Genomic DNA, 25,001 nt, shown 5'->3' with positions numbered 1-25,001 from the left:
CATTGTATTTTATTGGGTACACAGAACACAAATTGTGATGTATAATTTTTTTTTTTTTTTTTAACCCTAACTGATGGTGCAATTTTTTTTTTTTTAAACTGAGGCGGTTAAAGTAATTTTCTATTTCTGTATATTTTTATAGATATGATGGGAAATAGCTATAAAGAAATAAAAAATAATTAAAAAAAATTATGTGGCATTATTTTAAAATGTGCTGACTTAGATTTTGGGAATCGCAAGACAAGAATAAATATAATTAAACAAACAATTACAAACAAAATACGGTATTATTTTATAATAAAGGGTACGTTTCAAAATGAATTTAATACACTGATGAAAAAATATGCCAATGTCAAACAAGGACATTTTTTTTCTTTCTATCTTAGCGGTACTTTTATTGACTTGGCATTTGGATTATGAGGGAAAAGTTGGAAAAATTTCCTTTAAAAAAAAAAAGTTTGCAAACAAAGCAAAACGCCATAGACGGGCAAGCTACCTGTTGCAGCGCTCGTCACCCTTTCAGCGACGAGTACTTGAACAGAAACTGTGCAGCAACACATGCTGATAGACAGTCACAGGCATGTATTCTCTACTCTCTGCGGAAAATGACTCATATTTCATCTTACTGAGTCACTTAGTTGTGAAACTCTTCTTTGTGCATTATGGACGACTGTCTTATACTGCCCCCTGAGGGCCAAGATGTGCACGTCAAAAAAAGCACGTCAACGGGCATGAATTCATGATCCACAGTTTATTTACATTCTTTTTCACAATGTTTTTCCTGGATGTTTTTCATAAAGTACAATGTGGTACAGTGCTTTTTTAATTTGATTAAATTATTATTATTTTTTGGGGGGGGGGGAGTTGGTGCTGGAACATTTTCCATTTAAGTCTCTTGGGAGCACGGAAGAAATTAAAATCTCGAGTCAGGTTACCGCTGTACGGAGGCGTGTATCTCTTTAACAACACAACGTGACCGAAAGCCTCACCCCAAAAAAAAAAAAAAAAAAAAAGAGAGAAACATTCGGAGCCGAATAAAAGCGGAGGAGCGGCGTGAACGCGTGCGCTAGTGGACGAACTCGTCTTTCGTCAGTCAATCATCTGCACAAAAAAGGAACCGAACGGCGGCGACATGCCAAAGTGTCCCAACTGCAAGAAGGAGGTCTACTTTGGTAAGAACCGAATTCTCTTTCTTTTTTTTTTTTTGCTTTTGCTCTCACGATTTGAGGCGTCGTGCCGCTTCTGCATCTCGAGGGGACAGGAAGACAACTCGCACGCCACTTAAGACCATTTTTACCTTTCAACAGCAAAAAAAAAAAAAAAAAGTTTTTTTTTTTTTTTTTTTTTAATATATCTCAAAGTACACCTGATGGTTGTATATTATCTTTCTGACCGGGCTCCGCAAAAAGAGCATCAAAAACCTGCTGCGGCCCGGGGTTCTGCTCGGAACAAACCGGTCCTGGCGCAGAACTCCAATTCTAAAGTCCTTACAACGGCTTCCAGTCGGGTTCAGAACAGTTTTAAAAGTTCTGATACTGGTCTATAGATCGCTAAAAGCCTTGAATACATCAAAGAAATGCGAATGGACTATAAACCCAGTAGAACTTTGAGATGGACTGACTCCTGGTCCAAAGCAAACATGGTGAAGCAGAATCTAGTTATTGTGCTGCAAAAAAATAAAAATAAAAAAATGGAATAAGTTGCCAACAGAGTTGACGTCAGCCCCGAGTCTCAAGATTTTGAAATCCAGGTTGGAAACTCGTCTATTTTCTGAGTACTTCCACTTTTCTGTGTTATTTCTTGCACGACGAGCTGTTTTTATGATCAAATGTTATTGTTGATGTATTTGAATGCTTTTAATCATTTAAAACACACTGTATGAAATGCGCTTTACAGATAAATTTGCTTTTCTTAGTAATAATAACAATCACAATTAATCTATTTTATCGGGAAAAGATGAAAGAATGTCACCGAAAGCGTTTGAACGTAACTCGAGAAGTTTTCGTCACTTCTCGGATCGGGGCGAGGTGACCCGACACCAAAAGGTGCCAATAATTCGGCAGTCGTGAGGAGGTAAAAACGCGAGCGGGGAGACTTAATCCGAAGCAATCGCGCAGGAATGTTGCGTGACGGCCGTAATGAGCCGAAGCGGCGCGGCAAGAAGCCAAAATGTTCCGTTTGTAATCTGAAGGATTTGCTCTCGGGAGGACCGCGTTATTGCGCAACGTGCACGGGGAGGGGGTGCGGGGGGGACGACTACACATGGGAAAACGATTTACATCTTTTCGAAACGCCTCCATTTTGTTCCAAATTGGAACCTTTGAACAGTTTTTTTTAAATTGCTAATCGCCTCATTATGAGCTGCTAATGCCACTGTTAACCATTAGCGTGACTCCAAACCGCACGTGGCATCGCTAACTAACCGCTAACATTACTGACAGTTACACCGTCAAAGTTAATTGCTAACGGTACTGCTAACCGCTAACATTATTGGCGACGGTTAATACGACAGTGATCCGTTCCAGAAAACGGTTCGAGAAGTGATTTGTTCGAAAACCGGATCGATGTTTCCCATTGCAATGAGTGGAAAAAGAAATAATGCGTTCCAAGCCTAAAAAAACTTTGGCTTTTTAAAGCATTTTTTTTTTTAGCTTTTCCTGATAATAAACTGCATAGTAGGAATACATCTACAGTTTAAATACTTTATATAATAAAATAACTTGAGAAGTATTTTTATTTTTTTGCTTTAAATATTATTATATATGATATACTTATTCAATATTCAACAGTAGTAGCGGAAAATCCATAATAATACAAAAAAATGGGATTCATATGGTTTGCATAAAGGTTTAAATTGTGTCAATCGGAAAAAAAAAAAGAACAAGGGCTCAACATTTATTAAACTTTACTTCACCTAAAGGGCTTTCGAAAAGTTAGTCTTTATTTTATGTATGCGTTGTGATTCATTTTTTTATGTATATTATGTTGAGATTGACAATTTCCTTATGCTCGAAATGAATTGAATTCAATTACTGATAAATACATGAAAATAAATATTAAACTGCTCCAAAAATACAACACAAATCAGCAAAATAAAATTTTAAAGGGTTAAAATATAAAAATGGGGAAAAAAATAAACCTTTTAAAATACTAAATAAACACGTTAAAAATCTCACAAAAATACAAAAAAACATAAAAATGCATTCCTAAAAAAATGTACTACGGTGTCATGATTACAATTTGAAATGAATGTGCAAATCCAAACTGCAAACGAAAAGGGTTAAAATATAAAATTGAAGAAAAATCCAAACTTTTTTAAAGTACAAAATATACACATTAAAAAACTCGTAGAAATACTAAAAAACATGTAAAAATATATTGCTGAAAAAATAGACTACAGTGCCATGATTATAATTTGAAATGAATGTGCAAATCCAAACTGCAAAGGGTTAAAATATAAAATTCTTCTTTTTCTTCTTTTCCTTTCGGCTTGTCCCGTTAGGGGTCGCCACAGCGTGTCATCTTTTGCCATCTTAGCCTATCTCCTGCATCTTCCTCTCTAACCCCAACTGCCCTCATGTCTTCCCTCACCACATCCATAAACCTTCTCTTTGGTCTTCCTCTCGCTCTTTTGCCTGGGAGCGCCATCCTCAGCATCCTTCTACCAATATACTCACTCTCTCGCCTCTGGACATGTCCAAACCATCGAAGTCTGCTCTCTCGAATCTTGTCTCCAAAACATCCAGCTTTGGCTGTCCCTCTAATGAGCTCATTTCTAATCCTAGCCGACCTGGTCACTCCGAGCGAGAACCTCAACATCTTCATTTCTGCCGCCTCCAGTTCAGCTTCCTGTCGTTTCTTCAGTGCCACCGTCTCTAATCCGTACATCATGGCCGGCCTCACCACTGTTTTGTAAACTTTGCCCTTCATCCTAGCAGACACTCTTCTGTCACATAACACACCAGACACCTTTCGCCAGCTGTTCCAACCTGCTTGGACCCGTTTCTTCACTTCCTGACCACACTCTCCATTGCTCTGGATTGTTGACCCCAAGTATTTGAAGTCGTCCACCCTCGCCATCTCTTCCCCCTGTAACCTCATCACTCTTCCCTCTCCGTCCCTCTCATTCACGCACATATATTCTGTTTTACTTCAGCTAATCTTCATTCCTCTCCTTTCCAGTGCGTACCTCCATCTTTCTAACTCTTCCTCCGCCTGTTCCCTGCTTTCACTGCAGATCACAATATCATCTGCGAACCTTATGGTCCAAGGGGATTCCAGTCTAACCTCATCTGTCAGCCTATCCATTACCACTGCAAACAGGAAGGGGCTCAGAGCTGATCCCTGATGCAGTCCCACCTCCACCTTAAATTCCTCTGTCACACCTAAGGCACACCTCACCATTGTTCTGCTACCATCATACATGTCCTGTACTATTTTAACATACTTCTCTGCCACACCAGACTTACGCATGCAGTACCACAGTTCCTCTCTTGGTACTCTGTCATAGGCTTTCTCTAGATCCACAAAGACACAATGTAGCGCCTTCTGACCTTCTCTGTACTTTTCCACGAGCATCCTCAAGGCAAATAATGCATCTGTGGTACTCTTTCTAGGCATGAAACCATACTGTTGCTCGCAGATACTTACTTCTGTCCTGAGTCTAGCCTCCACTACTCTTTCCCATAACTTCATTGTGTGGCTCATCAACTTTATTCCTCTATAGTTCCCACAGCTCTGAACATCCCCTTTGTTCTTAAAAATGGGAACTAGAACACTTTTCCTCCATTCTTCAGGCATCTTTTCGCCCGCTAGTATTCTGTTGAATAAGTTGGTCAAAAACTCCACAGCCATCTCTCCAAATTGCTTCTATACCTCTACCGGTATGTCATCAGGACCAACTGCCTTTCCAGTTTTCATCCTTTGTAGTGCCTTTCTGACTTCCCCCTTAGTAATCATTTCCACTTCCTGGTCCTTCACTCTTGCCTCTTCAACTCTTCCTTCTCTCTCATTTTCTTCATTCATCAACTTCTCAAAGTATTCTTTCCATCTATTTAGTACACTACCGGCACCAGTCAACACATTTCCATCTCTATCCTTAATCACCCTGACCTGCTGCACATCCTTCCCATCTCTATCCCTCTGTCTGGCCAACCTGTAGAGATCCTTTTCTCCTTCTTTCGTGTCCAACCTCGTGTACATGTCTTCATATGCCTCTTGTTTAGCCTTTGCCACCTCTACCTTTGCCCTACGTCGCATCTCGATGTACTCCTTTCGCCTCTCCTCAGTCCTCTCAGTATCCCACTTCTTCTTCGCTAATCTCTTTCCTTGTATGACTCCCTGTATTTTGGGGTTCCACCACCAAGTCTCCTTCTCCCCTTTCCTACCAGATGACACACCAAGTACTCTCCTGCCTGTCTCTCTGATCACCTTGGCTGTCGTCGTCCAGTCTTCCGGGAGCTTCGGTTGTCCATCGAGAGCCTGTCTCACCTCTTTCCGGAAGGCTGCACAACATTCTTCCTTTTTCAGCTTCCACCACATGGTTCTCTGCTCTACCTTTGTCTTCTTAATCTTCCTACCCACCACCAGAATCATCCTACATACTACCATCCTATGCTGTCGAGCTACACTCTCCCCTACCACTACTTTACAGTCAGTAACCTCCTTCAGATTACATCGTCTGCACAAAATATAATCTACCTGCGTGGTTCTACCTCTGCTCTTGTAGGTCACTATGTGTTCCTCCCTCTTCTGGAAATAAGTGTTCACTACAGCCATCTCCATCCTTTTTGCAAAGTCCACCACCATCTGCCCTTCAAAGTTCCTTTCCTGGATGCCGTACTTACCCATCACTTCTTCATCGCCCCTGTTTCCTTTACCAATATGTCCATTACAATCTGCACCAATCGCAACTCTTTCTGTCTCTGTGTCTGGGATGCTTAGAACTAATTCATCTAGTTCCTTCCAGAATTTCTCTTTCAACTCTAGGTCACATCCTACCTGTGGTGCATAGCCGCTAACCACATTGTACATAACACCCTCAATTTCAAATTCTCATCACTCGATCTGATACTCTTTTCACCTCCAAGACATTCTTAGCCAGCTCTTCCTTTAAAATAACCCCTACTCCATTTCTCTTCCCATCTACTCCGTGGTAGAATAATTTAAACCCTGCTCCCAAACTTCTAGCCTTACTACCTTTCCACCTGCTCTCTTGGATGCACAGAATATCAACCTTTCTCCTAATCATCATGTCAACCAACTCCTGTGCTTTTCCTGTCATAGTCCCAACATTCAAAGTCCCTACACTCAGTTGTAGGCTCTGTGCATTCCTCTTTTTCTTCTGACGCTGGATCCGGTTTCCTCCTCTTCTTTGTCTTCGACCCACAGTAGCTGAATTCCCACCGACGCCCTGCAGGTTAGCAGTGCCGGGGGCGGGCGTTGTTAACCCGGGCCACGACCGATCCGGTATGGGATTCTTTAGATGAACGCTCATATTTGTTTGGCACAGTTTTTACGCCGGATGTCCTTCCTGACGCAACCCTCTGCATTTATCCGGGCTTGGGACCGGCCTACAGATTGCACTGGTTTGTGCCCCCATAGGGCTGCATTGGTTAAAATATAAAATTGCTGAAGAAAAATCAAAACGTTTTTAAAATACAAAATATACACAATAAGAAAACTCATAAAAATACCCAAAACATATAAAAATGCATTCCAGAAAAAAAAATGCCATGATTACAATTTGAAACGAATGTGCAAAACCAAACTGCAAACATTATTGCTAATGCTAGCTGCTACGCGCTATCAGTATGGCTAACTGCTAATATTATTTCCGGATGCTAATATTATTAAGCACTAATGTTGCTGGGGTGTTAAACACATGGGAATTGCAACTAAAACAGCTTTTTAATGTGAATTAATTTGACTTTCGCTTCTGGTAATTCGCCAGTTGTGGACTCTACTGCTCAATCAAAGATTCTGAGATGAAAATTCTGTTAGCTCGACGTCAAGCTCGGTTTTACCATTTGTGTAGCGTTTAATATTTTGAGCATTTCCCTGAAAATAAAGTTAATTCTGTACGATTGTGTTTATGTAGCGGAGAAGGTGACGTCTCTGGGGAAAGACTGGCACAGACCTTGTCTCAAATGCAAGAAGTGTGGAAAGACTTTGTCGCCTGGATCGCACGCCGAGGTACCGAACAAACCCAAAATGATGGCAGCCGAACTCGCTTTGACGTACGTCAAACTTGCGTGCGCGCCGGCTGCCGTCATTTATTTAGGTCACGAATGAACTTTCAAGCCAAAATTATGAATGGTGGCCAAAACTGTCTTCCGCGAGAACATTCGACTCTACTTCACTAATTAATAAAGCGAATTTAAAAAAAAAAAAAAAAAATGAACAAAAACCGGCAGCAGTCCTCGGCAGTTTTTGCGACACTGCCGTCGGAAATCTTTCTTCATTCATTCATTAAAATCTCCACACCACAAAAGTTGCCGATAATTATATTTCTAATAACGCGACAAAAAAAACAAACACTTTCAATAAAACACATAGCACTCACCGGAGATGCATTTTGTCAGAGAAACTCCAGCCTTTTTTTTTTTAGCTAGCTGTGTTGGGCGCACTCCGGCGGTTGACGGAGCCAAAAAAAAAAAAAACAAACATCCGGAACCTGAAGGCAACGGGAAGATTACGTTCCTATGGCAACGCACGGAGAAGCTCAAATCTGATTGGACGCTGATTAGAAATGCACCTTTAATGGCCAAGTATGTAACATCAAAGAGTGGATAGCGCGTAGACATCGAGCGGTATGTCGATTGGTTGAAGCCACTTGGCCGCCATCTTGGTACTCCCGAAACGCGTGGAGGACATCGGATTATGACGGGGTTTTTCCCCAAAGTTTGCCATGGAGAATTAAAACTGGTCGCGTGAACTTGACATTTTTTAACTTCTGGTAACATGAAGGATTTTTAATTCGACTTGGTAGGTCAAAAAAGGCTACTTGCAAAGGACAGACATAGAACACTGTGACTAGCATGAAACCTTGCATATTACCTCGGCCCGATTTCCGTGACACGTTAACGTTTCCCAAAATACGCTGTGACGCGCTATCATCATAGCATAGTACAAAATACCCAAGCATTTTTGTCATTCAAAAAATTAATTTTAACCCCCAATTTGCAACAGGTTTAATATAATCAAAAATTTTAAGTCCAGAGTATCATTTTCTGAAAGTATCAGATTTTTCTCCCTGCAAAATTTTTATTTGGTCCAGAGAGGGTTAAGTCAATCAGTTCAATATATTTTTGGAAATAAGGACTCGCAATTGGGAAAATACATGCTCAACGCATTGTTCATTTGTTGTCTCTGCGACGTCCTCTTTCAGACAGAAAATTGAAACTTGTTCCCACGCATTTGGAAATCAAAATTCAATTTGCAGAATTCTGTATTATGGAATTCATCAAAAAATGTCACAGAAAATGTGTTTTTTTTTCCGCTTATCCGCTGAGGAAGTTTGGGAAAATATTGACGTCGTTTTTTTGCGAAAAACCGCCGGCCTGTAAAGGTGAAGCAGAGAGTTAACAGTGAACAACCGTAAACAAAACTTTGTTCAAGTGAATTAAGGTCATCAGAGAATTTAAAAAAAAAAAAAAAAAAAAACTTTACAAACAAACTTTAACAGTGTCAAAGTAAATCTTTTTCACTTACCTGTGGAATGTTTTCTCACAGCCACGAAAGTGGCGATTAACGCTGCGCAGGTCGGATCAAGATGGCGATTGGCGACTGCACTTTTGGTGGCCAATGAGCCTTTTTTAAATTTAGATCAGTGGTAACAACACACAAGAACGAATAACATTAGAATTTATTACAATTTATAGGGATTTTTTTTTTTAAAATAAGAATCACAGTTGTGCAAAGATGCAGATTTTTCCAGCATTTAGCGCTCATGAGGTCCTCCGCATTATTTTTGTGCATCTATCTGATCGCGTGTTGTTGTTGTTGTGTTTTAGCATGAGGGCGAGCCCTACTGTCACAAACCCTGCTACAGTGCAAAGTTCGGACCCGGCGGTAATGAACTTTTACCTACTGTCAACCCAATGTTCTCTGTGTCTCAATACTTTTGTCCAGGTAGCACGTTTATCTTAATTACTCCCAAAGTCATTTTAATTTATGTTTTTTTTTTTTTTTTGCAGGATTCGGACGCGGAGGAACAGAGAGTTACAAATATTAAACTTCCCGTTAAAAAGTAAATTTCCATTTTTCCAAAAATATATTCCATTAAAATTGGTTGTGTGTGACAATCTTTATTCTTTATTTAATTAAATACTACTAATAATTAAATACTTAATTCTTTATTCTTTTTTCTCACATGGCTGAACTCAATTAGTGAATTAAGTCATTTAAATATCTTACTGTTATTCAATCAAATTAAATTTGTGTCGTGCAATTTCATTTTAACTTTTATTTAATAAAATATGGATTGAACAACTGTACAATGTGGAATAATAAATGACAGTAGTATACAGTAAGTAAAAATAATTAATAAAATAAAGTGTGCAACATGCACACACATTTTTACTGGTAATAAAACATTTGAAACATTGTTTAGAATTCGTAGCACCCCAACCCACCAAAGAAATATGCAAATATCCTCATGAGGATAAGCATCTTAGAAAATGGATGGGTGGAAATTAAATGAGTCAAGTGTAAATTAATGTTAATGCTTGGTATTTAAAAATAGAAAATCTATTTAAATTAATTAACATGCGCCTTCATTTATCCTTCAAGTGCGTGCAAATTTTTTTTTTTTTTAGTAACCAAACTAAATCAATTATTAAATGAAAAATCGCATGTTAATTTCAATATCAATCATACAAAATCCTTCATCTTCACCCTCACACTATGCGTACGTATTCAAATATCAGCCAGGTTGCGTTTGCATCGGTTTGTCCCCCGCTGATGACCGGTCACAGCGTTCCTTGGTTGGCGATGTGCGGTCGCCACGGCAACTGACACAAACAACTCGGCAAACACAAACAAACATGCAAGGGGCAGCTGTGCCCCCTGCTTAGAGCAGCACCCAGCAAGCTTTATCATCACATACTGAAGACTTTGTGGCATCAAGACTGAAACCGAAGTGAGAAAAAAAGTCACTTGTGGCTTCCTGCCACATGAACGACGAGCTCATATTCATAAACCAATGTTGAGTTTTCGTTTTACTCACTCGGATTCGATCCCGGACCCGCCTGTGTGGAGTTTGCATATTCATACATATATACTATACATGATAAGATTTCCTCCCACATCCCCAAAACATGCAACATTAATCGGACACTAAATTGCCCATAGGTGCGATTGTGAATGCGCCTGTTTGTCTCCATGTACCCTGCGATTGGCCGGCGACCAGTTCAGGGCCTACCCCGCCTCCTGCCGGTTGACAGCTGATAGGCTGCGGCACTCCTTGCGGTCCTCGTGAGGATAAGCGGCAAAGAAACTGGAAGGATGTAAATGAACTCTAATGCGTCAGTCCTCACATCCACAGAAGAGGAGGCTGTCCTTGACAACATGCAAGCCCAGGAAGAGGCTCCTTGGCTGGGATACATCGCGAGGCGGCCCGGCCTCCCTGAGCTGGAGGTCTCGACATCATAACTAAAAATAGTTTGAATGTAAACAAAAAATAAGTGCGACCTTGTCATCACTAAAAGTAACAATGCATACTAAAATGATGTGCAAAAATAAATTTGAAAAAAATTACAGATGCAACTCACAATCATTTGACCTGATGCTTAATTTTTCAATTAATGGGATTGAAATGAAAATAGTCCCCTTATTAAATTAAATAGGATATTATTAGATGACACGCCGTGGCGACCCCTAACGGGACAAGCCGAAAGGAAAAGAAGAATAATATTTTAAAAGCGAGGGGAAAAAATAGGTGAGAATGTTGAGGGTCCTTTGACAAAGTCTTCTTGTGATTAAACATAAAAGTCAAATCAGGACGACAGAAATCGCAGAATTAAGAGCCTGAAATTGGAGGATTGAGAGTGTAACATTTTTCATAATTGATCAGTTGTCAGCTAATTGATTGATTGTTGCACTTCCATATTACTAATAATCACGTCTTAATTTCTTGAGGCTACTTGTTTTTGTGCCATTGGGAGTAATATTTGCATATCATCTTATGATTTAAAATGATGTATTTAGCTCTATACTCCTCACTGACATGCCAAGGATAAAATCCCACACACTCTTGTGACCCTTGAATGCAGCATTTGCATATGTTTCAATTATTATTGTTGGTTTATGGTTTAAATTAAAAAAAAAAAAAGTGAAATTCTTTACTAAAAATTCTCTAGTACGGCAACAGTGCTCGCTCTGGAAATACTGACTTCAAATGCTTGCTGGTACATTTTTGTCATGGCAGAAAAATGGAACCAAACAGCCTTAGTACTTGTTCTGTATTTAGAAATAAAAGTGCAATTATTTTATACATTTGTAAGTGAAAACGGTGCTATACCGCCCTCTAGCGTCTTTGTGAGAAAATGCCCTGAAGAGAAAAATAAAAACACCATTATGGAATACTTCTGTTTAATACAGTGCCTCATAAATGGGTCATCCCCCCAAAAACGTGGTAGAAAATAAAAAAACAAATAAGTTACACTTTTGTAAAAAGTACTCGTCAAAATTGCATTTTTTTCCCAATCGTTAGTGTGAACCCCCTTTACGAAAATAGCGTAGAAAGTATGCAAACGTAGACCTTTTCGTTAAACCTGTACTTTTTTTCTTTTAAATATTTAGCTACATTTTTTTAACAACTTTTCCCCTGCAAGAATTTCAAAATGTGCACGGAAACGTGAAGAAAATATACATTAAGCATAGCAAACGGGAACAGTCTTGTTTTGTGCCGTCGACACAGGCGCACGTACCCCAAATTCTATCGTGGCGGCTCTGTTGCCACGGCAACAGGAGGAGAATCCAGGTCCAGGAGGGAGAATGCACGTTTCACGGTGGGGGGGGGCGCTACAAGTGGAAAATAACATGAGAACAAGGACGTCCCAATAGAGGGCGAGATCCGTCACCCCGAGAAGAGGACCCTTGGCCCGGGAGAGGTCACTGGGCTATCGGACCCCGGAACTCCCTCGACGGCAGAAAAAAAAAAAAAAAAAAAAGGTATTAAATCATGCAAATGTCAAATAATATGTCAAATCAATAAATATTCACAAAATAAGGGGGGGGGGTCGTCGGTGACTCGCAAGCCACGGAAAAGGACCCTCGGCTGGGTTGGAGAAGCGACCCGCAGTCCCCGCATAAGGTGAAAAAAAATTAATAATCCAGTGAAACGTGTTTTTTTTTTTCATGTATTGCGCTCCATCTATTGCACGCCTGACCCCCCTTCACAGTAACAACAAAAAAAGCAGCCGTCCTATTGGTTGAACTAAACAGGAAACTGAACACGCTGGAGATAATACAGTAATAATAATAATAATAAGTCATGAACACGAATATAAACATAACAGGAACTGTAGGAGGAGGAGGCGCAACGGGACTGAAGGAGTAACGATACCCTGCATATGTACAATATTTATATACAGTATATGGTTTTGATTGTCAAAAATGCATTGCCCCCCCCCCCAAAAAAAACCCGAGAGTGCAAAAAAAAAAGCGCCACCTGCCTGTGAAAAGGTGCTTAACGCCTGGAAGGAGCAGAAGCCTGGCGATGGCGATGATGGTAATAATAATAATAATTAAAAAAAAAAAAAACAACTTTTTTTTTTTCCCCTAAATTGGAGGTTGGAGAGTTTTCGAGAACGCACGGACGACGACGCAGCGGGCACGCACACCTCCCCCCCCGGACGCGCCACGTCAGTCAAGCGCGGGGTCGCCGTCACTGCCAGCTGTCGTCGTCGTCGTCCTCGCTGTCCGAGGCGTCGCTGTCGTCGTCGTCCTCGCTGTCGCCGCCCGCCTGCCGCGTGCCGTTCTGGTGCCGGGCGGCCGTGAACGCGGTGGCCCGGGCCTGGGCGGCGGCGGCGCGGGCCCGGTCCTCCGCCTCCTTTTGGCGCAGGGCGGCGGCCTTCTTCTCCTGCTCGGCGTGGCTCTTCATGTGAGCGCTGCGGCTCTTCACCTTGAAGAAGACCCTGGCGGACGCATCGAGTGTCCCGTTATCAGTTGCTCGGACCCGGTTGGCCACGACACCGGCAGAACTCTGTTGCATAATTCCCAGCGTAACGATTTATCGGCCGCGTGCGTTGACGTCACGTTTGAGGACCGACCTGCCACATTTCTTGCAGGGGAACTCTCCCTCCGGGGCGCCGGCGCCCTTGTTGCCCGTCGGGGGGCCGGTCTTGGGCGGGGGCGGGGGCGGCGCTCGATCCCTGGCCACGACGTCCTCCTGTGCCCTCATGATCAGGACTGTGGTGGTCTGCGGACGTCGGAAGAGTTGGTGAGATGCGATGTGGGGAAAAAAAAATAAAACGTGATTTCCTGCCGAGTCATCGTTTACATGCAAGTAGGCAATTTAGGCAGTAAGTTGCAGTGCTTCAGTACGTCCACCAGGGGGAAGCAAGCACTATAAACATGAAACTGCACCAAATAAAAGAAGAAAAAAAAGGCCGTGTGACCAGAAACACTAAGGTCAAAAATTGTTTGCGTCTATATATTACCAACATTTTTATAGATTGCTTTAATCACAAATAATTTTCTTTTTATAATAGACTGAATTGGGTATCAGATTTTCTTTCTTTTAATTAAAAAAATGATTTTATATATTTTGGAGAAAATTGGTTTCTGTCACTGATAAGTTGACGAGTAAAAGCACACAAAAATATAGATAATTTTATATTAGATAATTACAAACACCTTAAAATGTTTTCATCATATTAGATAAATATAAATACTTTAAAAATGTTTCATATTTTTAACTACATTTTGGATTGATTGTACTTAAAGTCTGTGAAAATACATTTGTACTCAATTATTAAATTCATTTAAAATATATGCAATATGTTGCCGTTTCCTGCAATTGGCTGGCAACCAGTTGAGGATGTACCCCGCCTCCACTCCCGTTGTGAGGATAAGCGCCTCTGGTAATGGATGGACGTTGCATGCTAGAAATAAAAAGTGTTTATTTTCTGAAAATTTGTCATGTGCAAACAATTTTTAAATAATAAAAAAATTCAAAAAATATATCTTATTATTGTAAAACAAGTTTGTTTTAAAGTTTGTTAAAAATGTGTAGTTTAGTGAGTAAATAACTGACATTAAAATAAATTAAGCTTTTATATTTGTCTATTTTAATATGGAGAGTTACCGATAATTGTTTAATTTTGCACATACTTGTGAGCAAAATGTTTCTAAAAAAAAATTAATACAGATAAGCAAGTGACCTGGATGCCTTGAAGCTACTGACAGTATTTCTAAGCCATTTTGGAGATGGAATGACAATACTAATAATAATAATGTCAGACTGTCAAAGCATTATGAACCGCAGGATGCTCTCGAGAGGACAAATAAATGGAAATGTGTTGAAAAACAAAAACAAAAACAAAAACAAAAACTCTTCTCCTCGCCTTTTGCATTTCACATTCTCGAGTTCAAATCCCGGAAATGTGACTAAAGTGGGCTCGTAAAGTCATTTCAGGCATTCCTGCTACTTCCCGTGCGGTTGCGACATTAAAAATGAAAGCACGATAACGTCTCAGCACAGAGACCGTTAAAAGGAAAAAAAAAAAAAAAAAATGTATCCGTCCTCTGCCTGCGTTTGCGCATTGTGTTTGCCTTTCCCGGCGCACTCACGTTGTCGGCAGACGGCAGCGCGTGCGCCGCCCCGGCGGGACCGACGTCCTGTTTCCTGTCGGCTGAGCCTTCCCACTTCCTGCCGTCCTCCTCCCGCTGCTGCAGCCTGAGCGAGGCCTGCGGCGGCGGCGGCATTGCCGGACAACGGTCAATCCTTCCAGCCGCTTGAAATTCAGCGCGACGTTGCAAACTTGCCTTATTTGGGTTGGTTTCGTCCTCGGCCGCGCCGCCGTCCGGAGCCGTCGCCTCTCCGTAGATCAGCGTCCCGTTGCGGCCGACTTTGACGTGCTTCTTGTACGAGTAGTAAAACTCCACGCACTGCGCCACCGTCTTGGTGCTGACCTGCGGCGAGACCCGACTACGCGTTTACATCTACGCAGTCTGCCCCTAGAAATCGGCAAAATTGCCCTAAAATTGCCGCTTTGAAACAAAATGGCAGCTCGGCTGTCTTTTTGGGCAGAGCCTCTTGAGACTTGTTTTTAGGTCCAATCATGATCAATACGTCTACCAAATTCCATATTCCCAAGTGAAACTGGCTTGAGGGGCTGATTTACTTTTTTTAAAGGTCCCAGAACATAAACATCAAAGTGGGTCTGTGGCGTGGTTTACGTTCGACATCTGCGCGGTCTGCCGATTAAATGCAACAGCCGAAGCCAGAACTTTACGTACGTTTCATTTTTTGTCTCACGGTCTGAAGTCAAACCAGAATAAAGTTCTCCCTGTTTCAGGTCAGGTCAGGTCACTTTATCGTCTGTTCTGGGCTCGATTCACACATTTCGGACCAAACCACGTTATCATCCGTCTCCTTCACGAGCGTTGTGATTTATTCACATTTCCATGATGTTTATACTTGCGTATAATTGTTTGACCAGATGAACGTGGAGTCTTCAAGCATCTGGAAATTGCACCCAAGGATGAGCCAGACTTGTGGAGTTCCACGATTCTCTCTCTAATTTCCTGGCCAATTTCTTTTGATTTTCCCATGCAGAATGTGTGGGCTGGTCTGGCCTTAAAAACATCCTCAGGTGCGCCGTCAATTAATTCGCACGTTGTCCGTTAACCTATCAGGAGCTTTCAAAGTCATGACCTCATCATCTGGGCTTCCCGATGTTCCGTACAGACAATACTTTTAAGTACGGTACTTCCCGGCCTGCAGAGCCCACCCTGGCGATAAGCCCCGGTACACAGAAAGAGTTTAACGCTAGCGCGGTGGCTGGCTGTGAAAACCCAGCTGGTCGGCGGGCACTGAGTCATACCAAGACGGTATACAAAAGCATACGTGTTGTGTTTTACAACAATACTAAACTATATTAATAATTTATAACGCTATAACTGTGGACGGAATAGCCAAGCTTGCACTTGTTTTGAGCAGAATGTGCAGCAGCGATAAACGTCACGAGCTGGAGCTCGGATAGAAGCCTCTCTTTATTTTCACCCACGTCTTCGCTCGCCGTCAGCTACTGCCTCACTGCTACTCTCACTCTCACTTTATGGTTTCATAAAAATGATCACAATATGCTGCCTGTGCGGCCAAAGCAGGCTCGCCATTCAGAGAGTTGCACGTCCTCGCTATGAACGCCGAATCCGAATCAGATGTATTTGCAGAATCCGAATCGGAACAATTCCGCATTTTATTTCGCGATCCAGTCAGAGCAACACTTCTTTACAAATTGACGATCAGCGAGAAATTTGTCTATCTCAACTGCCAGAAGTGAAAGACCGACTACCGCAATTCCGGCCTACAGGGTGCACCTGGTGCTAAGCCTCGGTGCGCAGAAAACGTTTATCGCTAATGCGGCCGCGCTAACGCTAATGTGGTGCCGTTAACGCTAACGCGGCGGCGTTAACGCTAACAAGCGCGGTGGCTTGTGAAAAAAGTTGCGGCTTGTAGGCCGGGAATAGATTTAAGAAGGGCATCCTGGGCATTCCCCCCAAAAATGAAACCTTTGTCGTCGGCCTTTTAATGCCTCGCAGCAAAACGTAATTGGAATTGCAGACTCGCCTGCTTCTGCACCATGAAGAAGTCCTTCTTGGAGGCGGCCATGCCTTTGTTGAACTGACGTCGCTCGGTTGCGGACCACCGATCCGATCCTGACGGACGCAAAAATAGTTTGCATTTCATCAGCTAACATCTCCATGCGCATGGACGTAAACATGTTGGACCATGTGCCACCCCCCCCCCCCCACTCCATCCCAAACTCAAAGCACACTTGCGGAACAATGGCTATCCTGTCTTCTTTCCGTGGGGCGGGGGGAGGATTAACCACATCCTGGAACGGCAGCCCTTCCACATCCCAGCCTCTACCCCCACCCTCACTTCACCCATCACCCACTCGCCGCTGCTGCGGCTGCCATCGCTCAGAGGGCGACTTGGAGAGACCCTCGCCCCGTTGCATTACGTGACACGCGGAGCCTTGCGGGAACGCGCGGCCATTTCAAACACGGCAGTGCCCGGTGGGAGAAAACCCGAGCCCGCTGGACCTAAGCGTGTCACACTGCAGCATCCGGCCGAAGACAAAGCTAACGTTTGCGTGACTTTTTATCCGAGAGGAGACTAAGGGCCTCTGCAGCAAAGTGGAGAATGTGGAAGTAGAAAATGGCAGCGTTCACAGCTCTGAGGTCTGGATTTCTACTGCTGACTCGGCTCTTTTTGACTCTTGGCGGACCGACTGCTGTTTTGGTTAGCAACAGATTTCAAAAGTTGCCTGCGCTGAACTCCACTGTGCCCCGTCCGTGTGTGCGCGCGTGTGAGGCAGGTTTTGATTTGTTTTGGAGTGAAAACGACAAACCTGAGTAGTGGTAGTTGGACAGCGAATGCGACTCGGGCCACACGGGATCTCTCAGCATGAGCAGCGATAAAGCGGCCTGAAAAAAAAAAAAAAAACCACAAAACTCATTTGACGCTGAATAAACGCCGGCAAAACCGGGTGCCCGAGAACTTTCGTTTCCCAGATCATCAATCAACTTCTCTGCGCTCTCCCGTCTCGCGTCTTTTAGCGCCTTGCCAAACTGGGGGGGGGGGCGTCTGAACGCGACGCCCCGCCACGCGTGCTCTCCCGTTTCCCCGGCAACGCTGGATCGGTCCCGGTCGCGAGGTCCCGAAAATCTCAACAATGCGCGGCCACAAACCTCGCCAAGATCGTCCGACTTCAAGTTTGTGCTTGTTAAAGGTCGAGTCCTGCGTGGCTTTTTTCCGGGTGCTCCAGTTTCCTCCCGCATCCCAAAAACACGCAACATCAATTGGACGCTCTAAATTGCCCCAAGGTATGATTGTGAATGCGGTTGTTTGTTTCTATGTGCCCTGCGATAGGCTGGCGACCAGTTCAAGGTGCGCCCCGCCCCCTGCCCGATGACAGCTGGGATAGGCTCCGGCACCCCCGCGACCCTCATGAGGATAAGCAGCTAAGAAAGTGGATGGATATTACTTTTGGACTAACCGAGATATAAAGTAATAAAAAAAAACAAACAAAAGAATAAGTGCATTTTATCCTGCGAGTGGCTGGAGACCAGTTCAGGGAGTACCCGGGTTCCTGCCTGTAGACAGCTGGGAAAGGCTCCGGCACTCCCCGCGACCCTCGTGAGGATAAGCGGCAAAGGAAATGGATGGATAGGGCAACATTTCTCGGATGAGTCTGTAAATATTAAGCCAGAATCACTTTAAAATGGGGACTTTGGTTTTAAAAACGGCAAACTTCCTGTGGCACTCCCCGCGACCCTTGTGAGGATAAGCGGCTAAGAAGACGGATGGATGGCTGGGTTTCAGAATTAGGGTTTCCCGTCAAGGTTTGCATTTCAAATGAAGGTTTCAAGAGGGGGAGGGAGGGGGTCGAGTTGGTTTTTCCACACTAGCGTTAGGATTTCAAACGAGAGTTGAAAACCCAAGTTTTGATTTCAGGTTGAGTGTTTGAAACCGAATAAGACGTCGAGGTTGTCGGGCAATGACGGGTTAACGCAAGCGGAGGGGCCGCCGGGCGCGCGCTCACCGTGACGTCGCCGTTGCACTCGTGCAGACAATGGTGGGCCAGCTCCTGGTTGCTGCCTCCTCCGCACAAAGCGCTGGAACATGCCAGGTGGATCAGGTCTTTGACTGCGGCAAAAAGACACAACGGTAACAAACGTACACGTTGGGGGGGGGGGGGCTTCCCCTTTTTTTGGGGGGCCGGGGGTGGGGGGGCACGTTACCTCTTTTGTGGTAGTCCGGCTTGTCGTCCAGCTCGGGCAGGGGAGCCCAGACCAGCTCCGCCCCGTGGGTGTCCAGCTCCGCCAGGGAGCGCGGCCTCAGGTCCGGCACCTCCGCCTGGTACCTCGACCCCAGGTTTATCCGTCTGGGCCCAGACGGAACACCGAAACTGGATTAGCATCGAGGCATTTGGACCTTTTTTTTTTTTTCTCGATTTTGATATTTGTTAAAAATAAAATTAAAAAATCCGGTTCATCTCTGGTTCGGCGTTTCATCACAAAATGGTATGACCAAATATCTCTTTTGAACTTTGCAAAACATACATCAAGAATTTTGCCCGTTTCCCGACATTTTATGGATCAAACCAGTGACTTAAATCAAAATCATTTTGGAATGGTTCCTTTTTTTTTTTTGTAAATAAAGTCCAGTTAAGGTTGTGGGAAGTTATTTTTAATCTTATTCATCATTATACAATAAATAAATAAAATCAACAGATTAACTGCTTATTAAAATAGTCAAGGGCGGTACAATGGATCAGCTGCTAAAGCGATGGCCTCACTGTTCTAAGGACGCGGGTTCAATCCCGGCCCCGCCTGTGTGGAGTTTGCATGTTCTCCCCGTGCCTGCGTGGCTTTTCTCCGGGCACTGTAAACGCATTTTTAAAAATATTTTAATGTGCACGCTTTTTTTTTTGTGTTTTTTTTTTTTTTTACTGCACACCAACTAACAGCATAAATGTGTGATCACATTTAATATTAAGAGCAACATATTTTATTGTAATATTTTGAGTTACAATAGTTAGCTTTTTTTGACAACAAATAAATATATATTTCCAACTGTTTTATCATTAATATTTTGTTACGGTTAACTTATTTTGATCAGATTATCAATTGAAGGCGGCACGGTGAGTCAGCTGGTAAAGCGTTGGCCTCACAGTTCCGAGGACGTGGGTTCGATGCCGGCCCCCGCCTGTGTGGAGTTTGCGTGTTCTCCCCGTGCCTACGTGGCTTTTCTCCGGGTGGGCACTCCGGTTTCCTCCCACATCCCAAAAATATGCGACATTAATTGAACACTCTAAATTGCCCCTAGGTGTGATTGTGGGTGTGGGTGTTTGTCTCGATGTGCCCTGTGATTGGCTGGCAACCAGTTCAGGGTGTCCTTGCGCTCATAGACAGCTGGGATAGGCTCCGGCACTCCCCGCGACCCTCGTGAGGATAAGCAGCAAAGAAAGTGGATGGACGGATGGATAAAATAGTCAACAGTCGCAGCCGTACTCTGGATTATTCCTCGTAGTGCAAATTCTACATCGCATGGTGATGGCCTAAGAAGTGAGTGTTTTATTTTTTGAACGTAGATTTCGGCTCATTCCGTTCGTTTCTCTGCCGCGCAAGGTCGTGGATGTCGCGACGGCGCAACGACAACGGCGCTGCCGGGTTTGAAAGTTCGCCGCAGCTCGCCGTTCCGATCTGGATAACGAGTGCGCGTAATTACGCCGGAAACAGGAAAATACTCACGGCTCGATGCTGACTGGAGTGGGCTCGCTGACGGCAGACAGAACCGGAGGAGTCATGTCGGAGCTATCTGAAAAGGCAACGACGGGGTTTCAAATTAGGGTTCCAGAGAGGTTTAGGGGTTTTTTTTTTTTTTTTTTTTTAAATCCAAGGTCTCAAACCCGGTTTGGGGTTCCGAAGCCAGGGTTGGGGTTGCAAATCCAGGTTCCAAAACTCAGTTAGGGTTTGAATTTAAGGTTTGAAGCCTGGGTTAGGGTGGCAAATTAAGGGCTCAGGTCTCGTGTGGGGTGTCAAACAACAGTTTCAAAATTAGATTCCAAGACTGAGTTGGGGTTTGAAGCAAGGATCAAGGTTACAATTTGGGGTTTCAAAATTAGGGTTTGAAGACAGGGTTGCAGTTCCCAATAAAGGTTTCAAACCAGATCTAGGATTTCAGATGAAGACTTCAAGACAAGGGTTAGGGTTTCAGGCCTTGGTTAGGGTTTGAAGATGCGATTAAGGTTTCAAATGAAGGTCTCGAGCCTCGAATAGGGTTCCGAACTACAGCTAAGGTTTTAAATCATGGTTCAAGGATAAGGTCAGGGTTTCAAATTAAGGTTTCAAACCAGATCTAGCTTTTCAAATCAAGTCTTCAAGACAACGTTAGGGTTTGAAGATGGGATTAAGGTTCCGAACTACAGTTTTAAATCATGGACAGGTCAGGGTTTCAAATTAAGGTTTCAAACTAGAGCTAGGATTTCAAATCAAGACTTCAAGACAGGGTTAGTGTTTGAAGATGGGATTAAGGTTTTAAATGAAGGTCTCAAGCCTCGATTAGTACAGTAGTATTACTACAGTTAAGGTTTTAAATCGTGGTTCAAGGACAAGCTCAGGGTTTCAAATTGGATCTAAGATTTCAGATAAAGACTTCAAGACAGGGTTTGGGTTTCAAACTATGGTTCGGGTTTGAAGGTGGGATTAAGGTTCAAATGAAGGTCTCGAGGCTTGATTAGGGTTCCGAACTACAGTTAAGGTTTAAAATCATGGTTCAAGGACAAGATCGGGTTTTCAAATCAGATCTAGGATTTCAAAGCAAGACTTCAAGACAAGGATTAGGGTTTCAAGCCTTGGTTAAGGTTTGAAGATGGGATTAATGTTTCAAATGAAGGTCTCGAGCCTCGAACACTGTTCCGAACTACAGTTAAGGTTTTAAATCATGGTGCAAGGACAAGGTCAGGGTTTCAAACCAGATCTAGGATTTCAAATCAAGACTTCAGGACAAGGGTTAGGGTTTCAAGCCTTAGTTCAAGTTTGAAGATGGGATTAAGGTTTCAAATGACGGTCTCGAGCCAAGATTAGGGTTCCGAACTACAGTTAAGGTTTTAAATCATGGTTCAAGGGCAAGATCAGGGTTTTAAGGGTTTTTAAGCCTTGGTTAGGATTTCAAGTTACAGTTCTGAGTCAGTGTTTCAAGCCTCAATCGGGGATTTAAACAAAAGTTCTGGTTTCAAAATGAGGTCTTTAAAGTAAAGGCAGTATTTTGCTTCTTTTGGCGTCTTTCACGTACTTGAGCAGAGGAGGCTGCGCGTGGCCGACTTGGGCGTGACGGACGCCGGCCCCCCGGCGGCCGAGGACAACAGGAAGGTGGAGAAGTAGAGGCCGGAGCCCTCGCGCACAGGGCTGAGGATGGGCGGCGGCGTGTAGGGCGGCACGGCCAGCGGGTTGTCGGCCAGGCGGACGGGCGAGCGCAGGTGGCTCTGGTACGGGGTGACGGCCGAGTAGACGGCGGCGGGGGGCGCCATGAACGCGCCGGGTTTGGGCGGCGGGATGAAGAGGGGCTCCGGGCGCGGCCGCCGCTTCAGCTTTTTCACGTTGTCGTTCTGCCCAGGACGAGATGAACGCTACGTTCAGGCACTTTGCCAAGACATACTGGATAGATTTTTTTTTTAGAAATGGATAAAAAATTCATCATCAGTCAATTTTTCATTATGACCAAAGTTATTGAGTTATTGCGGTCCAAGTAAATAATTTTGATCAGATTATCAATTGAAGTCGGCACGGTGGATCAGATGGTAAAGTGTAGGCCTCACAGTTCTGAGGGCCCGGGTTCGATCCCTGCGTGGGTTTCCTCCCACACCACAAAAACATGCGACATTAATTGGACGCTCTAAATTGCCCCAATGTGTGATTGTGAGTGCGATTGGTTGTTTGTCTCGATGTGCCCTGCGTTTGGCTGGCGACCAGTTCAAGGTGTGCCCCGCCTCCTGGCCGTTGACAGCTGGGATAGGCCCCGGCACTCCCCGCGACCCTCGTGAGGATAAGCGGCAAAGAAAATGGATGGATAGATTATCAATTGCAACTGCCAATGTAAATATGAGGTTATGTTTTTAATCGCCATTATTTCCTCGCTGAAAACGTGCGAGCAGTGTGCTAAAAATAATAATTTTCAGGGTTAGGGTTAGGCACGGCACTTTTATGATCTAGAGTGTCGATCTGTACGACTACTGAAAAACGTTCCAATCAAATGAAGAGAAAACGTGTGGAGCAGAGCAACGGAGGGGTGGGAGAGACGCAAATAGTGGTGGGGGGGATGGGGACGTCTGCGTGGAGGGAGGGGGCGGGGTTGTGGGGGGGGGGTGGGGGGCTCGGGGAAGGGGAGGGGCGGGCGCAAGGCCCTCTGGCGTAATCGCTGGAATTTACACGGAGAGCGCAATACAGTGGCGCTCTCGTCACATGACAACATCGCTGTGTTATTTCCTTTGTGCACGCCAAAGGTTAGCGTGAATAACTAGCGAGAGGAAGGATGCCATTTTTTCCTTTTGCATTATTCACGATGCACATGCAAAACCCAGCATATCGTGGATCATTCTCATTTTTTACAGTGTGCACAATTTCTTGTTCTGTTTATTTCTAGGCGGCACGGTGGATAAGATGGAAAGCGTTGGCCTCACAATTCTGACGTCCCGGGTTCAATCCTGGACCCGCCTGTGTGTTGTTTGCATCTTCTCCCCGTGCCTGTGTGGGTTTTCTCCGGGTGGGCACTCCGGTTTCCCCCCACATCCCAAAAACATGCAACATTGATTGGACACTCCAAATTGCCCCGAGGTGTGATTGGTTGTTTGTCTCTGTGTCCTGCGATTGGCTGGCGACCGGTTCAGGGTGTGCCCCGCCTCCTGCCTGTTGACAGCTGGGATAGGCTCCAGCACGCCCCGCGACCCTTGTGAGGATAAGCGGTGAAGAAAATGGATGGATGTTTATTTCTATTGTGAACGTTGCGGCGGATGTTGATAAAAACATTTTTTGCGTGCAGTCCGCTGCAACTAATGACTATTTTAATAAATGATTATTCCGTCGATTTTATCCTAGTTTTTGGGGTTATTTAATGAATCGGATTACATGAAACATTGAAATTTCCGTCCCTTTATGAAAAAATTTAAATAAAATTGACAGTGCAGAAAAGTAGAAACGTAATTTCGTTATCGGTCAGAAAATAGGAAAAAATATTGATCATGGTTTTCAAAGGTCTTATTTTGATTCAAGACAAAATCAGTTTGCTATCAAATCTGAGAATATTAACTCCCGAGAGGCTGCAATTATAAGTATTCGGTTCATTTTCACTTAAACGAGGTCTGTCATGAAAATAATCATCAAAACAGTTCATTGATTATTTTGAGAATCGTTCAGTAGCCAAATAATCCGATGAATTGTCTTTGGAAATTAAATTTTCTTGTATCTGCATAGACAATCGCAAAAGTTATTGCACGCTTTGTTTTTGATTTTACTTCAGGTATCACTCGGAGACACGCTTTTGCATTTTTTTTTTTTTTTTTTTTTTGTGAGCGGATCTGTCCGAACGCCACCTGACTTGAAATCTAAGGACGCGAGCGTATCTCGAGGTGCAAAGGCGTCAGTCGCACCTGCTCTGAACCCTCCGTCAGCGAGTTCCTCAACGAGCGCCGGCGGGTGACGATGACCGACGGCTTGCGCTCGACCTCCGGAGCGTTGGGGGGCCTGGGCGGCGGCGGAGGCGGCCAGTCGCCTGTCGGCGCCGCGCCGTCGCGGTCGGTTCGCGACGACAGGTCCAGCCGGTGCACCGGCACCGACACGGGGATGACGAGCGGGAGCAGGCCGTCGTCCCGCGGCCGCTTCGCGCTCGGGCCGCCCGGCTGCGGCGGACTCCAAGGCCTGTGCGGTTCCTGCTGAACGAGACACAGAAAAAGTAGGGGAGAAAAAAAAAAAAAAAAAAAATCAATGAAATAGAAATACCGTAATAAGGTGTAATTTTTTCACATGCTTTCAACCCTGCTTTATGCAGTGATGCAGCTAATTTGTGCATTTTTACTAGCGGCCGTATGGGGCCACTTGAGCGGAAAAGGTAAGAGTGAGACCGGTGGAATATATGTGCCGAGGAAGTGACTTTTACCGGTCCGGCTCTGTTAGCACAGCTTGTTATTGTGGTGTCTCAGTGATTTTTACCATTAAGTTGTTTTCTTTAACCGGCCCTGTTAGCGCGCTGCTAGCGTTTACGTTAGCGA

At 44.0% G+C, this 25,001-nt stretch overlaps 2 protein-coding genes and 1 long non-coding RNA gene across 12 annotated transcripts in view; 1 reads left to right on the top strand and 2 right to left on the bottom strand.

The window, feature by feature from the left end:
* The window catches only part of LOC133513242 (uncharacterized), a 40,967-nt gene extending 32,122 nt beyond the window's left edge, over positions 1–8,845 (bottom strand). Inside the window, exon 1 of one of the 2 annotated variants that reach the window (XR_009798427.1) lies at positions 7,565–8,845. This is a non-coding gene — a long non-coding RNA (uncharacterized LOC133513242). The other variant, XR_009798428.1, reaches the window with a different exon arrangement.
* On the top strand, positions 1,015–10,718 carry crip1 (cysteine-rich protein 1). 4 transcript variants are annotated; one of them, XM_061843825.1, is made up of 5 exons: positions 1,015–1,172; positions 7,100–7,194; positions 9,015–9,072; positions 9,198–9,250; positions 10,412–10,718. In XM_061843825.1, exons 1-4 carry the CDS (start codon positions 1,133–1,135, stop codon positions 9,233–9,235), a joined length of 231 nt encoding a protein of 76 aa, XP_061699809.1. In that variant the 5' UTR covers positions 1,015–1,132; the 3' UTR covers positions 9,236–9,250; positions 10,412–10,718. The 4 variants fall into 4 exon arrangements, with proteins under 4 accessions (XP_061699809.1, XP_061699808.1, XP_061699810.1 ...); XM_061843824.1 differs by having other exon boundaries at positions 10,354–10,716; XM_061843826.1 differs by having other exon boundaries at positions 10,547–10,652.
* Positions 10,719–11,587: 869 nt separating this feature from the next.
* The window catches only part of mideasb (mitotic deacetylase associated SANT domain protein b), a 23,973-nt gene continuing 10,559 nt past the window's right edge, over positions 11,588–25,001 (bottom strand). For 4 of the 6 annotated variants that reach the window (XM_061843810.1, XM_061843808.1, XM_061843812.1 and 1 more), the window contains exons 3-13: positions 24,384–24,665; positions 22,034–22,346; positions 20,491–20,557; positions 18,979–19,121; positions 18,780–18,883; positions 17,586–17,661; positions 16,799–16,887; positions 14,992–15,138; positions 14,797–14,913; positions 13,275–13,423; positions 12,157–13,139 (exon numbers count right to left, since the gene is read on the bottom strand). In XM_061843810.1, the coding sequence (XP_061699794.1) occupies positions 12,890–13,139; positions 13,275–13,423; positions 14,797–14,913; positions 14,992–15,138; positions 16,799–16,887; positions 17,586–17,661; positions 18,780–18,883; positions 18,979–19,121; positions 20,491–20,557; positions 22,034–22,346; positions 24,384–24,665 (1,737 nt within the window). In that variant the 3' untranslated portion in view covers positions 12,157–12,889. The other 2 variants (XM_061843811.1, XM_061843814.1) reach the window with 2 other exon arrangements.

The sequence above is a fragment of the Syngnathoides biaculeatus genome, chromosome 15 (assembly GCF_019802595.1).
Source record: "Syngnathoides biaculeatus isolate LvHL_M chromosome 15, ASM1980259v1, whole genome shotgun sequence".
Classification (NCBI taxonomy): domain Eukaryota; kingdom Metazoa; phylum Chordata; class Actinopteri; order Syngnathiformes; family Syngnathidae; genus Syngnathoides; species Syngnathoides biaculeatus.
The sequence above is the reverse complement of the archived record's forward strand: the minus strand, read 5'-3'. Positions and strand labels throughout refer to the sequence as shown.